The 14,710-nt window shown below is 43.0% G+C and overlaps 1 protein-coding gene across 12 annotated transcripts in view; it reads right to left on the minus strand.

Annotated features, from left to right (window-relative positions):
• The window catches only part of ATG13 (autophagy related 13), a 62,941-nt gene that overhangs the window by 20,407 nt on the left and 27,824 nt on the right, over positions 1–14,710 (minus strand). For all 12 annotated transcript variants that reach the window (XR_001883321.1, XR_001883320.1, XM_017861996.1 and 9 more), the window contains 5 exons: positions 11,688–11,769; positions 10,632–10,712; positions 10,058–10,177; positions 5,921–5,967; positions 4,786–4,926 (listed from right to left, as the gene is read on the minus strand). Coding sequence is in view for 10 of the 12 variants with exons in the window: in XM_017861996.1 (XP_017717485.1) it covers positions 4,786–4,926; positions 5,921–5,967; positions 10,058–10,177; positions 10,632–10,712; positions 11,688–11,756 (458 nt within the window). In the remaining 2 variants the exon portion in view is untranslated. The remainder of the gene's footprint in view (positions 1–4,785; positions 4,927–5,920; positions 5,968–10,057; positions 10,178–10,631; positions 10,713–11,687; positions 11,770–14,710) is intronic.

A 14,710-nucleotide genomic window follows, 5' to 3' on the forward strand; every position in this document is an offset into this window, starting at 1 on the left:
AATTTTTGTATTTTTGGTAGAGACAGAGTTTCACCATGTTGCCCAGGCTGGTCTTAACTCCTGAGCTCAATGATACACCTGCCTTAGCCTCCCAAAGTGCTGGGATTACAGGTGTGAGCCACCACACCTGGCCTGTTTTTTGGGTTTTTTTAAAAATAATTTTTTGGTAGAGACAGGGTCTAACTATGTTGCCCAGGCTGGTCGCAAACTCCTGGCCTCAACTGTTTTTTTTGAGACAGGGTCTCAGCCTGTTGCCCATGCTGGAGTACAGTGGTATGATCACTGCTCACTGCAGCCCTGACCTCCTGGGCTCAAGAGGTCCTCTCGCCTCAGCCTCCTAAGTAGCTGGGACTACAGGCACGTGCCACCTCACCCAGCTATTTTTTTTTATTTCTAGTATAGACAGGGTCTCGGTGTGTTGCCCAGGCTGGTATCGAACTCCTGAGCTCAAGCAATCCTCCCACCTCAGCCTCCCAAAGTGCTGGGATTATAGGCGTGAGCCACTGCCCCTGGTCCTGGCCTCAAATTATTCTCCCACTTCAGTCTCCCAAAGTGCTGGGATCACAGGCATGAGCCACCATACTTGAGCAGAATGTACCAGAGTTTGGTAAGTGGTCTTTAGTTGTGCGATGCTCTCTTTTACATATATATATATATCATTTTAAAAATAGTAGTGATGAGGTCTTGCCATGTGGCCCAGGCTGGTCTTAAACTCCTGGGCTCAAGCAATCCTCCCACCTCAGCCTCCCAAAGTGCTGCGATTACAGGTGTGAGCCCACTGTGCCTGGCCATGAAGAAATCTCTAAGTAGATGGCTTAACAAAGCAGAAAATCTTTTCCACCATGGAATAATTAACTAGGTAAGACTATTCTGAAAAACAAAACAAAACAAAAAAAAACCATAAACATAGTGGAACCTTCCTATGATTCTCCCTGGACAGGCCAGTCTATATTGGCAAAAAGTTTGAATTCAAAATACCTAAAATCTATTTTATATTTTTCAAGTAATACTGTTAAAAATTAAAATATATACATGGGTTTACTCAATAAATACTAAGCTCCAACAATGTATGAAGAAGCTGCATGGTTAGAAGTCAGGAATGAGGTCGGGCGCGGTGGCTGAAGCCTGTAATCCCAGCACTTTGGGAGGCCGAGACGGGTGGATCACGAGGTCAGGAGATCGAGACCCTTCTGGCTAACACGGTGAAACCCCGTCTCTACTAAAAAAAAAAAAATACAAAACCTAGCCGGGTGAGGTGGCGGGCGCCTGTAGTCCCAGCTACTCGGGAGGCTGAGGCAGGAGAATGGTGTAAACCCGGGAGGCGGAGCTTGCAGTGAGCTGAGATCCGGCCACTGCACTCCAGCCTGGGCGACAGAGCGAGACTCCGTCTCAACAACAACAACAACAACAAAAAAAAAAAAAAAAAAAAAAAAAGTCAGGAAAGAAAAAAGGAAAATTTGAATCCTAGGTTTTCAAGCATCACGTATTTTTTAAAAAAAAAAAAAAAAAAGAAGTCAGGAATGAAATAAGGATAAATCTGAATCCTAGGTCTTACAGACTACAGTCTTGTATGAAAGAAAAGAAATGTAGCCGGACGTGGTGGCTCACGCCTGTAATCCCAGCACTCTGGGAAGCCGAGGTGGGCAGTTCACTTGAGGTCAGGAGTTCAAGACCAGCCTGGCCAGCATGGTGAAACCCCATCTCCACTGAAAATACAAAAATTAGCCAGGCGTGGTGGTACATGCCTATAATCCCAGCTACTTGGAAGGCTGAGGCACGAGAATCACTTGAACCCAGGCGGTGGAAGTTCAGCGAGCCAAGATCGTGCCACTGCACTCCAGCCTAGGTGACAGAGCAAGACTCCACCTTAAAAAAAAAAGAAAAAAAAAAAGAAAAGAAACGAAATGTATATAAATATCTGAAATACAAAGCACAAAAGTACTACACATAAGACAGACAAAAGATACTAAAAAGCAGGGATCAGCAAACCTTTCTGTAAAGGACCAAATAGTAAATATTTTAAGACTGTGGGCCGTATAGGCTATAACAACTACTCAGCTTTCTGTTGTATTGCAAAAGTAGCCATAGACAATATGCAAACAAAGGGGATGGCTGTGTCTTAAAAAAACTATAAAAACAAGCAGATGGTCGGCTAACCATAGTTTAGTGACTCCTGCCATAAAGTAATACAGGAACAATGTTAATAAAGTGTTGGTAAAAGAGATCTTGCTACATAAATACTCTTTAACGAAAAGTTGAGACTTAGGCATTCACTATTCATGTAAATACTGATACAGTGCTTAAAATTTGCTAAACCTTTTCTTGGCTATGTGTATTTTTTTGAGACAGGGTCTCGCTCTGTCACCCAGGCTGGAGTGCAGTGTTGTGATCATGGCTCATTGAAGCCTTGACCTTCGAAGGGACCCAAGCAATCCTCCCTCAGCCTCCTGAGTAGCTGGGACTACAGGTGCGAACCACCACACCTGGCTAATTTTTTAAATTTTTAGTAGAGACAAGGAATCACTATGTTGCCCAGACTGGTCTCTAACTCCTGACCTCAGGTGATCCTCCTGCCTTGCCCTCCCAAAGTGCTGGGAATACAGGCGTGAGCCATTACATCTGGTCAAGACTATTCTTTAATGGTATCAGGCTGTTAACCTTCTAACAACAGTATAAAAAGCAAGGGGAAACGCCAAGTCTACCTCCTCTGAGATCACCCACCTCTCTGGATCTAAGCTACACTTATTTGTATCCAAAAGCACTCCTAAATGATCAACATCTTGTGAGAAGTACTAGTTTGGGTTTTTTTGAGATACAGTATTGCTCTGTCACCCAGGCTGGAGTGCAGTGGTGTGATCTTGGTTCCCTGCAACCTCCGCCTCCTGGGTTCAAGCGATTCTTGTGCCTCAGCCCCCCGAGTAACTGGGATTACAGGAGCGTGCCACCTTGCCCAGCTAATTTTTTTTATTTTTGGTAGAGACAGTGTTTCACTATGTTGGCCAGGCTTGTCTCGAACTCCTATCCTCAAGTGACCACCCACCTCAGCCTCTCAAAGTGCTGGGATTACAGGCATGCACCCAGTCCCTGTGAGCAATAATGATTACTCCAGAGATACATGATAAAGGAACACTTTAAACACTGGTATGAAAAGGACTAGCAGTCCTAGGTAACTAAGCCGATGATTTTAGTAGTATCTTTCTAGTAAATCTGAATAAAAGTCTAGCAATTTTCAAATACAACAACTTGAAACCAGAAGAAGACTAGAGAGAAGACAACAAAAATTTATTACAGGCCTAGAAAAGTAGACATGGTTAGGCTTGCTAGGATATTGCTAAGAAAGTTAAAGGAAATGACAAGTATTCTCTGATACTGAATTGTTTCAACAGAACTAGTTAAGTCTCTCCTCCTTTGGTCCCTCTGTCTTGCTATACTATTTATCTAAAAATCAGCACTATACATGTAAGGCAAAGGCTAAAACCAACGGCTCATCACTAAGTACAAAAGAAAGGCATCTTTGGTAGATTTGGGACCCCAGCATTCCAAGTTCTTCTCTCACACTTTGCTACATACCCTCTACTCCACCACTCTGGTTCATCTGACAATCTGAGCAGAGCTCTTACCCTGCCCTCCACTTCTGTGCCTTGCTAGCTGCTGAACTCTCCATCTGGAATAATTATTCTCCCTCACTTCTACCAGTTCAAATTCTCTTTCCCTAATGGGCCAGCTTGAATGCCACTTCCTCCATAAGACCTGCACTGTTTACCAACCAGAATAAACTTTATCTTTCTATATTCTCTCAGTACCCTTTTTTCCTGATTCTGGTTTGCAGTTTTCAAATCCTGCTTTTTAAAAATAATTATACATGTATCAAACTGTTTCCCTCACTACATTAGAACCACCTCTAGTGCTGGGCCTCTGTACAGTTCTTCAGTGCTCCTAGCACAATGCTTGCACTAAAAAGGCACTCAATAAATATGCTGAGGTGAAATGCTCCAAGGAAAATACTCTGTTGACTAGTTCTTTATATCCACAGACAACTAATTAACAACTTAAACTGAGTTAGCAGTTTGTTAGACAAAGTTTTAATTTAACCCTGGAATACAGAAAACTGTGGAATCTTCCCAGTATAGACTGTTTTTTTAAAGTCTTGACTTCCAGGCTGGACGCTGTGCCTCACGCCTGTAATCCCAGCACTTTGGGAGGCCGAGGCAGGCGGATCACAAGGTAAGGAGTTCGAGACCAGCCTGGCCAGTATGGTGAAACCCCGTCTCTACTAAAAATACCAAAATTAGCTGGGCATGGTGGAGGGTGCCTGTAGTCCCAGCTACTCAGGAGGCTGAGGCAGGATAATCGCTTGAACTCGGGAGGCAGAGGCTGCAGTGAGCCAAGATCGTGCCATTGCACTCTAGCTTGGGCGACAGAGCAAGACTCCGTCTCAAAAATAAATAAATAAATAAACAAATAAATAAAATAAAATAAAATAAAATAAAATAAAATAAAGTCTTGACTTCCTTCCCTAGCTCTAAGATGTTTATCACTAGGACCTCAACATCCATTCCACAGGAATCATGATTGTGCATATAGAAAAGGATAATAAACCTGGTGGCTTTGGAAGGGTAAGGTTCATAAGGAAGGCTGGATAGCGATCATATGAAAGCAACAGCATCAATAATCCAACAAACCAACCAACTGTCCAAAACATCATCACAGAATATCTAAATGCTAGACAATGTGCAAAGTGAGGAGACTGATGAGTGAATCAAGATGACCATCTATGCTGTTTACCTGTATAATATGACATATTCATGCCCTTGTTTTCTGGAGAGCCTATAGGCTGGTGTCACCCTAGTTATAGCAAGAAGAGACTTCAGCAGCAATGACAGTCTGTTGTACACCGTGTAGGAAACTTTGATTTCTTTATCACACCTGCCAGGCACAAAGACACGGTCAGCATTCTCCTATTAAGCGCTGGAACTACACAAGACCAAATTTATTATTAAGACATGCTCTGAACTCATCAGAGAACTCTAATTACACCTTTATCAACAGATGATTGAGGTTAAGTCAATGTTTTACTTTCTCATGTACTAGACACAGGGAAATGAGCACCAAAAGGCACCCAATATATTTTTTTCTAGCTTCAAAGTACTTTATTTTTTTAGAAACAAAGCAGCACATCTGAAAACATATAAATAAATAAATACTGCAATTATATACACTGAAGGTGCAAACACGTACTATCCTATGAGCTGTCTATCTTGATAATCTAACAGAAGTCTGGAGAAAAGTCAGCTTGGCTCTAAAATTTTGGGCCATAACCTGGCAACTGCATTTATTCAATAAAGAAAATTAATGTCCACCACATATACTTATCACTAAGATTTTTCTTTTGATGTGTTGATATTTCCTCAATTTTCCTATACACTCTTGTTGAAAACTGAAGCTTCAGACAGGAGGTAAGCTAATCTGCCTTGAAAGAAGAAAACGGGGGAAAGAAATAACATGCATTTCCAATCCATGACCCATACAGTCTGTAAAAAGGAGCAGGGAGGGGAAATCTTATTGGATGGCTACCACACAGAAAACAGACAAAACAGAGTAGTCATATTACAAGAGCTCGCAAGGGATTTAATCAGAGAACTAGCTGTACTCTGGGAAAACAACAAAGCCTTTTCAGCTTTCTCTGCTGCTCCTTTCCCTGTAGTATCTGAGTCTCTCTGGACTGATGTTCCCTCTGAAGGTCATCTCTGTGTCTAGGCTGGAAGCCAAGCATGAAGCAAATTGTAGCACAGAACTATTGGCTTTGTTAAGTGGTCAGAATGCCCTCCCTGACTCTGAAAACAAAGCCCTGCTTTTCACATGATGTCATCTAATTTATCCTCAGCAACCACAACCAAGGACCCTAAGATGCAGCACTTACTTTTCATTCATTTCAAGACACCATATTTCCAGCTCCATGGAATCTCCCTGTAGAAAGGACAAATTTAAAATATTTGTTTTAAAAATTTTTAATTTCAAAGCATTAGTCACTATAAAAATATTAAAAGGTATAGATAAGCAAAGAGAAAAAAAGAGATATCAACTTATAATCAAACCAGTCTCTTCTCTAAATAAAAGGGCAATCACAGTCTATATACTACTTTGAGGACTTGCTTTTTCTTAATAAATACTTCATGGAATTTTCCTTATAATTAAAAATTCTAAATCATTTAAAATGGTTCTGCAGTATCCCACCATATGACTATCATTTTATCCAACCAGTCCTCCAATTCTTGGACATAAAGGTTGTTTTTTTTTTTTAAGACAGAGTCTCACTCTGTCGCCCAGGCTGGGGTACAGTGGCGTAATCTGGGCTCAATGCAAGCTCCGTCTCCCAGGTTCATGCCATTCTCCTGCCTCAGCCTCCCAAGTAGCTGGGACTACAGGCACCCGCCACCACAGCCGGCTAATTTTTTGTATTTTTAGTAGAGACGGGGTTTCACGTGTTAGCCAGGATGGTCTCGATCTCCTGGTCTCGTGATGCACCCGCCTTGAACTCCCAAAGTGCTGGGATGACAGGCGTGAGCCACAGCGCCCAGCCAAGGTTGTTTCTTTAGTTTTGGTTTTTGTATCTTCATCTCAGTTTGAACATAAAGGTTGTTTCTAATTTTCATTACTGCAAACATTAGTGATAAACAACCTTGAGACTAAAACTTTTCCAACAAACTCAATTAATTTCTTTCAGAAAATTTTCAGAATTACAATTGCTGGGCCGGGCATGGTGGTTCACGCTTGTAATCCCAGCACTTGGGGAGGCCGAGGCCAGCAGACCATGAGGTCAGGAGATCAAGGCCATCCTGGCCAACATGGTGAAACCCCATCTCTACTAAAATACAAAAAATTAGCCGGGTGTGGTGGTGCGTGCCTGTAATCCCAGCTACTAGGGAGGCTGAGGCAGGGCAATCACTTGAACCCGTAAGGCAAAGATTGCAGTGAGCCAAGGCCACGCCACTGCACTCCAGTCTGGTGACAGAGCAAGACTCCATGTCAAAAAAAAAAAAGAATCGCTAGGTCAAAGAGCGAGTATACATGCTTTTAAGACTTTTGATATGTATTTCCAAACTGCTCTTCAGAAAGGCGAACACATTTTAAATGAGGGGAAGAGCCTTTCCCTCCAATTCCAGGAGGAATACTTTTAGGTGATAACTACAGTTTAGGAAAGCTTGCTACCTTAACAAGTTCTTTAGTTAAAAATCTTTGGCTGGGCGCGGTGGCTCAAGCCTGTAATCCCAGCACTTTGGGAGGCCGAGACGGGCGGATCACAAGGTCAGGAGATCGAGACCATCCTGGCGAACACAGTGAAACCCCGTCTCTACTAAAATACAAAACTAGCCGGGCGAGGTGGCGGGCGCCTGTAGTCCCAGCTACTTGGGAGGCTGAGGCAGGAGAATGGCGGGAACCCGGGAGGCGGAGCTTGCAGTGAGCTGAGATCCAGCCACTGCACTCCAGCCTGGGCGACAGAGCAAGACTCCACCTCAAAAAAAAAAAAAAAAAAAAAATCTTTTAGAGCAAGGCACAGTGGCTCACGCCTGTAAACCCAGCACTTTTGGAGGCCGAGGCAGGTGGACCATCTGAGGTCAGGAGTTCAAGACCAGCCTGACCAATATGGTGAAACCCCCGTCTCTACTAAAAATACAAAAATTAGCTGGGCGTGGTGGCTCATGCCTGTAATCCCAGCACTCTGGGAGGCAGAGGTGGGCGAATCGCGAGGTTAAGAGATAGAGACCATCCTCGCCAACATGGTGAAACCCCGTTTCTACTAAAAATACAAAAATTAGCTGGGCGTGGTGGCGGGTGCCTGTAATCCCAGCTACTTGGGAGGCTGAGGTAGGAGAATTGCTTGAACCAGGGAGGGGAAGGTTGCAGTGAGCCAAGATCATGCCACTACACTCCAGCCTGGGCAACAGAGCAGAAAAAAAAAAAGTGCTAGTGGGGGTGGGGTTAAGTAATTTAGCTAAAGTCACTCGGCTGGGATTGAACTTGGCTCCGTGTAGCTCCAAATTCTATTTACCTTTAATTATACCATACAGCCTTACAATCTATTGGTGAAAATACATTGAAACAGTATCTGCATCAATCCTAATGTGAAATAAGGCAAGCAAACACATTTTTTAAAACTCATAATACTGGCTGGGCAAAGTGGCTCACTCCTATAATCCCGGCACTTTGGGAGTGTGAGGCAGGAGGATCAGTTGAGGCCAGGAGTTTGAAGCTGCAGTGAGCTATAAGCAGAACTGCACTCCAGCCTGGGCAGTACAGGGAGACCCTGTCTCTACAAAATTTTTTATTTTTTTTTAAACATTAGCCGTGTGTGGTGGTGCATGCCTGTACTCCCAGCTACTCAGAAAGGCTGAGGTGGGAGGATCCCTTGAACCCAGGAATTTGAGGCTGCAGTGAGCCATGACTGCACCACTGAACTCCAGCCTGGGTGATAGAGTGAGACCCAGTCTCAAAACAACAGCAGGCTGGGCATGGTGGCTCAGGCCTGTAATCTTAGCACTTTGGGAGGCCCAGGCAGGTGGATCACCTGAAGTCAGGAGTTTGAGACCAGTCTGGCCAACATAGTAAAACCCCGTCTCTACAAAAAATACAAAAAATAGCCGGGCATGGTGGCACACACCTGTAACCCCAGCTACTTGGGAAGCTGAGGCACGAGAATTGCTTGAACACGGGAGGTGGAGGTTGCCGTGAGCTGAGATCATGCCACTGCACTCCAAGCTAGGCAACAGAGCAAGACTCTGTCTCAAAAAAAAAAAAAAAAAAAAACCCAAAAAGCAACCACCACCACCACCCAGCAAGTAGAAACAAATATAAACAAAGCACCATAGGAAGTCTAAGTAAAGACTGCAGTTTTATCTCCCACTAAAAGGGGGAAAGTTTCTAGAGCACGTGACTCTTGAAGGATGAGCAGAAGTATGTCATGCGAACAAGAGGGTAAAGAGCCTATATCAAGTGGTTGGAATAATAAGTTCAAAAACCATGATCCCTATAATCTCAGCACTCTGACAGACTGAGGCAGGCGGATCGCTTGAGCTCAGGAGTTTGAGACCAGCCTGGGCAACATGGTGACACCCCATCTCTACAAAAAATACAAAAACTAGCTGGGCATGGTGGTGCATGCCTATAGTCTCAGCTACTCAGGAGGCTGAGGTGGGAGGATTGTTTGAGCCTAGGAGGTTGAGGCTGCAATGAGCCATGATTGTGCCACTTACTCCAGCCTGGGTGACTAAGCAAGACCCTGTCTCAAAAAACAAAACAGGCCGGGTGCAGTGGCTCACACCTGTAATCCCAACACTTTAGGAGGCAGAAAGTGGGCGGGTCACCGGAGGTCAGGAGTTCAAGACCAGTCTGGTCAAAACGGCGAAACCCTGCCTCTAGTAAAAATACAAAAATTAGCCAGGCATGGTGGCAGGCGCCTGTAATCCAAGTCACTTGGGAGGCTGAAGCAGGAGAATCGCTTGAATCCAGGAAGTGAAGGCTGCAGCGAGTCAAGATCATGCCACTGCACTCCAGCCTGGGCATCAAGAGTGAAACTCTGTCTCAAAAAATAAAATAAAATAAAAACAAAAAACAGGGCGGGTGCGGTGGCTCACTCTTGTAATCCCAGCACTTTGGGAGGCCAAGGCAGGAGAATCACAAGGTCAGGAATTCGAGACCAGCCTGACCAACACGGTGAAACCTCGTCTCTACTAAAAATACAAAAATCAGCCAGGCGTGGTGGCGCGTACCTGTAATCCCAGCTACTCAGGAGGCTGAGGCAGGACAATCACTTGAACCCGGGAGGCAGAGGTTGCAGTGAGCCGAGATCGCTCCACTGCACTGCAGCCTGGGCAATAGACCGAGACTCAGTCTCAAAAACAAATAATCAAACAAACAAACAAAAAAAAAACCATGACCCCCTCAGAGAATGATAAGCACATCAGAGAGGAAAGGGCAGGAATAAGACTGAGAAATGAATTGGACTCAGAGGAGGAGCCTTGAGTGCTAAATGAAGACACCAACCTGGCCATAGCCTTACCTCAGAAGTCTTAAGTGAAATTTCCACACACATAGACCTCCCGACCGCAGGCAGTTGCCCTGCCAGTGCCTTCTTTGCTTCATGTGTAACCTCTGGGATGTCTTTGATTGCTAAGTTGAACTGGAAAACAAAAGGGACTTTTGCATGAAACACTCACAGGAACATCATGAAAACAGAAATTAGTGTATGTTGGGTAATGCAGGTATTGCTGTGGCTGATTAAGAAAGACAATTCATTCACTTCTCCCTTCCCCATAAGGGATAATACTGCATCAAAGCCACAAATCTCAAGTTGAAAAAGGTAATTATCATTACAAAATTGGCCAAGATACAATTTTGTCTTCCAAGGACTGAGCTTTTCATCTATCATAGCAGAAAGTTAAGAACCAAATAAATTCAGGATTAACATACAATAAGAATATCCTTTTCAAGTAAATGGATCAAATGGAATTAGATATTTTAATGTTATTTATAATAATATAAATGGTATTACTTATTATTGCACTTGAGAACTTTACATTCATTCCTTGTGACAAACACTACAGTATACACCTTAGTAAATAATAGAATTTTACCCAATCTGAACCCGTTGGAGAAGAAGATGAACGAGTGCAAATCTTTTCACCAAGACGAGCCTGGACAATCACTTGCACAGTCTGAAAAAAAAAAAAAAGAAATCCCAAAATGATGAAAAGTCTTAACAAACTAATCTGGCTCCTGATCAGGGTTAAAATCCTCCCAATACAGGGTTTAAACGATGCTAATTAACCATAAGTATACTTTGGGAAACAGTATACTTTTAATTTTTGAGAACAGACAGAAAAAACATTACATACAAAAAACAACTTTATAAACATCCTGAAGGTATAGTGTCAACCAACGAAAGGAATTACAGGTTGAGGCTTGGAAACTGTAATATTCTCATACGGCAGAAGGAAAGCTGAGCATAGTGGCTATGATGTTCATAAAGAAACGAGTCCAATTGTGGTTTTAAATATTCACTGCCACAAACTTACAACCCCATGGTAGATTTAAAACAAAAATTCCACAATTATTCATACCATTTGGCCCATATGGCAAAAGTCTTCCACATAATTTCACAACTAAAATCAACTACATGGATTGTTCTAGCATGGCAATGGTTGAGAGGAGTGACATAGGTGGAAATGATTTTTAGATTTAGGAAAATATGGGATTCAAAATTCAATTTTAATTCCCCATTTACCAGGAAAGGAAGAATATATAAAATTTGAACATTTCAGGATTAGTTGAAACTTAAGGAAAGATGTCCGAAATGCTGCCCATTCCGGTTGACGGTCTTTGTTCCCACCCAAAGGGAACATACTGTGCCAATAACCTGGCATAGCAATTTGACATTTCTGCAGTCTTGCAAAAAAAAAAAAAATTTTTTTTTTTGAACAAGTAGCTGTAGAAAATTGGAAGCTACATTTTAGCTACACCCCCAATACCGCCCCCATACCTCACAGTTTGGTTGACAACAGACAGAGGTATCCCTTAAAATGGGCAAGCTGCAAGCTGTTATGCTACTTTCCAAAGAGAGTTGTTCGCAAAAGGCAGAAGCACGGAAGTTATTTCTAACACTTCTGGGCTCACGAGAATGGACATATTACCTTGAGGGCAAAAAATTTAATAAACTTGTCCAGATCCTTTCTGTCCTGGGAATTGAGATCAGTTTCCATTGCCTATAGGAATCTAAAAAAAAAAAAAAAAAAAAAAGTGAAAACAACATGACTAATATCTTTAAAAAGGCATTGATACATCAAAGCATACAGAGATGGTATTGTCTACTAGCCTAGGAATAATCATGTGGGAGTGGGAGGAAAAAAAAATTCCTTTAACTAAAGATACCAAAGTGAAAAACACTGAGATACTATCTCTTGAGGAAAATAGATTTCACAAAGACTTACATCTAGGAACCTAAAAAATGAATGAGAACATTTTACCTGATTCTGAAACTTTAAGCTTTAAATAAAATTATCCATTCAAAATTATTTCATCATCCAGCAGATTTAGGACTACATTTTAATGAGACATAAACTTTGCTGAACACACGAGTTAATTTATCTTCCTTCAAAGTCCACTAAATCAATTTAACTTTGGGGAGTTACGGGCTTTTGAGAATCTATTGACAAAAGCCCTTTCTCCAGAAAAACATATACATACAGGAATGTTTGCATATAATTTCATGGGGATTCATGGATTTCACGAAACACACCATAAATGCCCTCCCTGGCTGGCCGCTATGGGTCATGCCTGTAATCCCAACACATTGGGAGGCCAAGGCAGGAGGACTGCTTGAGCCATGAAATCTGGACCAGCTTGGGCAAGACCAACATGGTGAGACCCCATCTCATATTTTAAAAAGAAAAAAAACAAAGGCCCTCCCAGGTTGAAATGATTTGAGATGATAGAAAGGATGCATTTAGAGAGAGACAAGCATGAACAAAGAGGCATAAACAACAGAGAGCAAATTAGGTTTAGAAATAATAAGTATTCTAGTTTTCCAAAGGATTAAGTATAGATGGAAAATGTTAATGGACGTCCTGGGCCAGCAGATAAAATGGACTCCCGCAGCTGAGCGGTGTGCCATGTTTAAAACAGAACAAGATGGCCATAGCTGGGGGACCAAGTAGTCATGTATGCTTTGTTCTCAAAAACATGTATAAAAGTAGCACAGGACCTCCCTTTTATAATCAAGCCGAACATGTTGGAGCTGTTGATCCCAAGCTAAATTGGGCAAGAACCCCCAACTCCCAACCCCTGAAACTCCCTCAATCAGCCGTCTGAAACAAATGTCTGAGAGACTTCTGGTTTTGGGCTTGGAAACTCACCCTTTCTGGTTCAGGGCTCAGCTGTATCAACCAATCAGAACTCGGCTATGCTGACCAACCAGAACTAAGCAAGTTTCAATCCTTCCTTTGCATAAATAGAACTGACTCTGAACCCAGGCACTATAAAACCTGCACCCCTCCCTTTGTTCTGCCAGTTTGCAAACTGTTCACTGGGATAAAGTCTCTTTCCCCCAAATTCCTTTGCAGAGAACTTTTGTTCACAGAAGTAATACAGTGTTGGGGTCAGACCATGAGCATCTTGAATACAATCAGCATCTAGAAGCCAGATCTGCACCTAGTGTAGAAGACAAGGGAGCTCACCCAAGGCTTTTGACAAGAGGACGTGACACAATCAGAGTGGTAACAACATCCTGAATGTTGCTTCAGAAAGACAGCTTTGGCCGGGCACAGTGGCTCACGCCTGTAATCCCAGCACTTTGGGAGGCCAAGGCGGGTGGATCGCGAGGTCAGGAGATCGAGACCATCCTGACTAACATGGTGAAATCCCGACTCTACTAAAAATACAAAAATTAGCCGGGCGAGGTGGCGGGCGCCTGTAGTCCCTGCTACTCGGGAGGCTGAGGCAGGAGAATGGCGTGAACGCGGGAGGCGGAGCTTGCAGTGAGCCAAGATCGCGCCACTGCACTACAGCCTGGGCAAAAGAGCGAGACTCTCTCTCAAAAAAAAAAAAAAAAAAAAAAAAAGAAAGACAGCTTTATGGGCATAATGCAGAACACTTTTGAGTATGAAAAGTGGGGAAATCAGTTAAGTCCTTGGCAATTTTAATTAAGGATTGTGATCAAGGCCAAAACTCTAGCACAGGCATGATTGGGCGATATTTTAGAGAAGCTGAAGGCCAGGCGTGGTGGCTCACGCCTGTTATCCCAGCACTTTGGAAGGCCAAGGCGGGTGGATCACCTGAGGTTGGGAGTTTGAGATCAGCCTGGCCAACACGGTGAAACCCGGTCTCTACTAAAAATGCAAAAATTAGCTGGGCGTGGTGGCACACACCTGTAATACCAGCTATTCGGGAGGCTAAGGCAAGAGAATTGCTTGAACCCGGGAGGCAGAGGTTGCAGTGGGCCCAGACTGCGCCACTGCACTCCAGCCTGGGTGGCAGAGTGAGACTCCATCTCAAAAAAAAACCAAAAAACAAAAAACAAGAATCAAACAAAAAAAAAAAAACCCACAAAAATAAAAAAACAAGGAAGAGTTGATAAGATTTAATGACTGACTTAAGAAACAGGATAAAGGAGTGGCAGAGTTTTAAATGTGGATAACTGAGAGGTTAGAGTTTCATTTAACAAAAACAGGGAAGCCAGATTGGGAAAAGATTTTAAGGAAAAGAACAAACAAAAGGAGAACTGAAAGAGGAAATAATGTGTACATGTTAAATTTTTTTTTGGCCGGGGACGGTGGCGCACACCTGTAATCCCAACAGTTTGGGAGGTTGAGGCAGGTGGATCACTTTAGACCAGGAGTTGGAGACCAGCCTGGACAACATGGCACAACCTGTCTCTACTTAAAATACAAAAAAATTTAGCCAGGCATGGTGGCGCATGCCTGTAGTCCCAGCTACTCGGGAGGATGATGTGGGAGAATGGCCTGAGCCCTGGAGGTCAAGGCTGCAGTGAGCCATGGCTGCTCCACTGCACTCCAGCCTGGGCAACAGGAGTAAAACTCTGTCTCAAAAAAAAAAAGAAAAAACAAATTCAGGTGTAACTTAGATGCATTGAAATGCACAAATCTTGGGTGTACAGGTCAATAAATATTTTTTTTTTTTTTTTTTTTTTTTTTTTTTT

Source organism: Rhinopithecus bieti, unplaced genomic scaffold, assembly GCF_001698545.2.
Source record: "Rhinopithecus bieti isolate Rb0 unplaced genomic scaffold, ASM169854v2 scaffold_61533, whole genome shotgun sequence".
Lineage (NCBI taxonomy): Eukaryota > Metazoa > Chordata > Mammalia > Primates > Cercopithecidae > Rhinopithecus > Rhinopithecus bieti.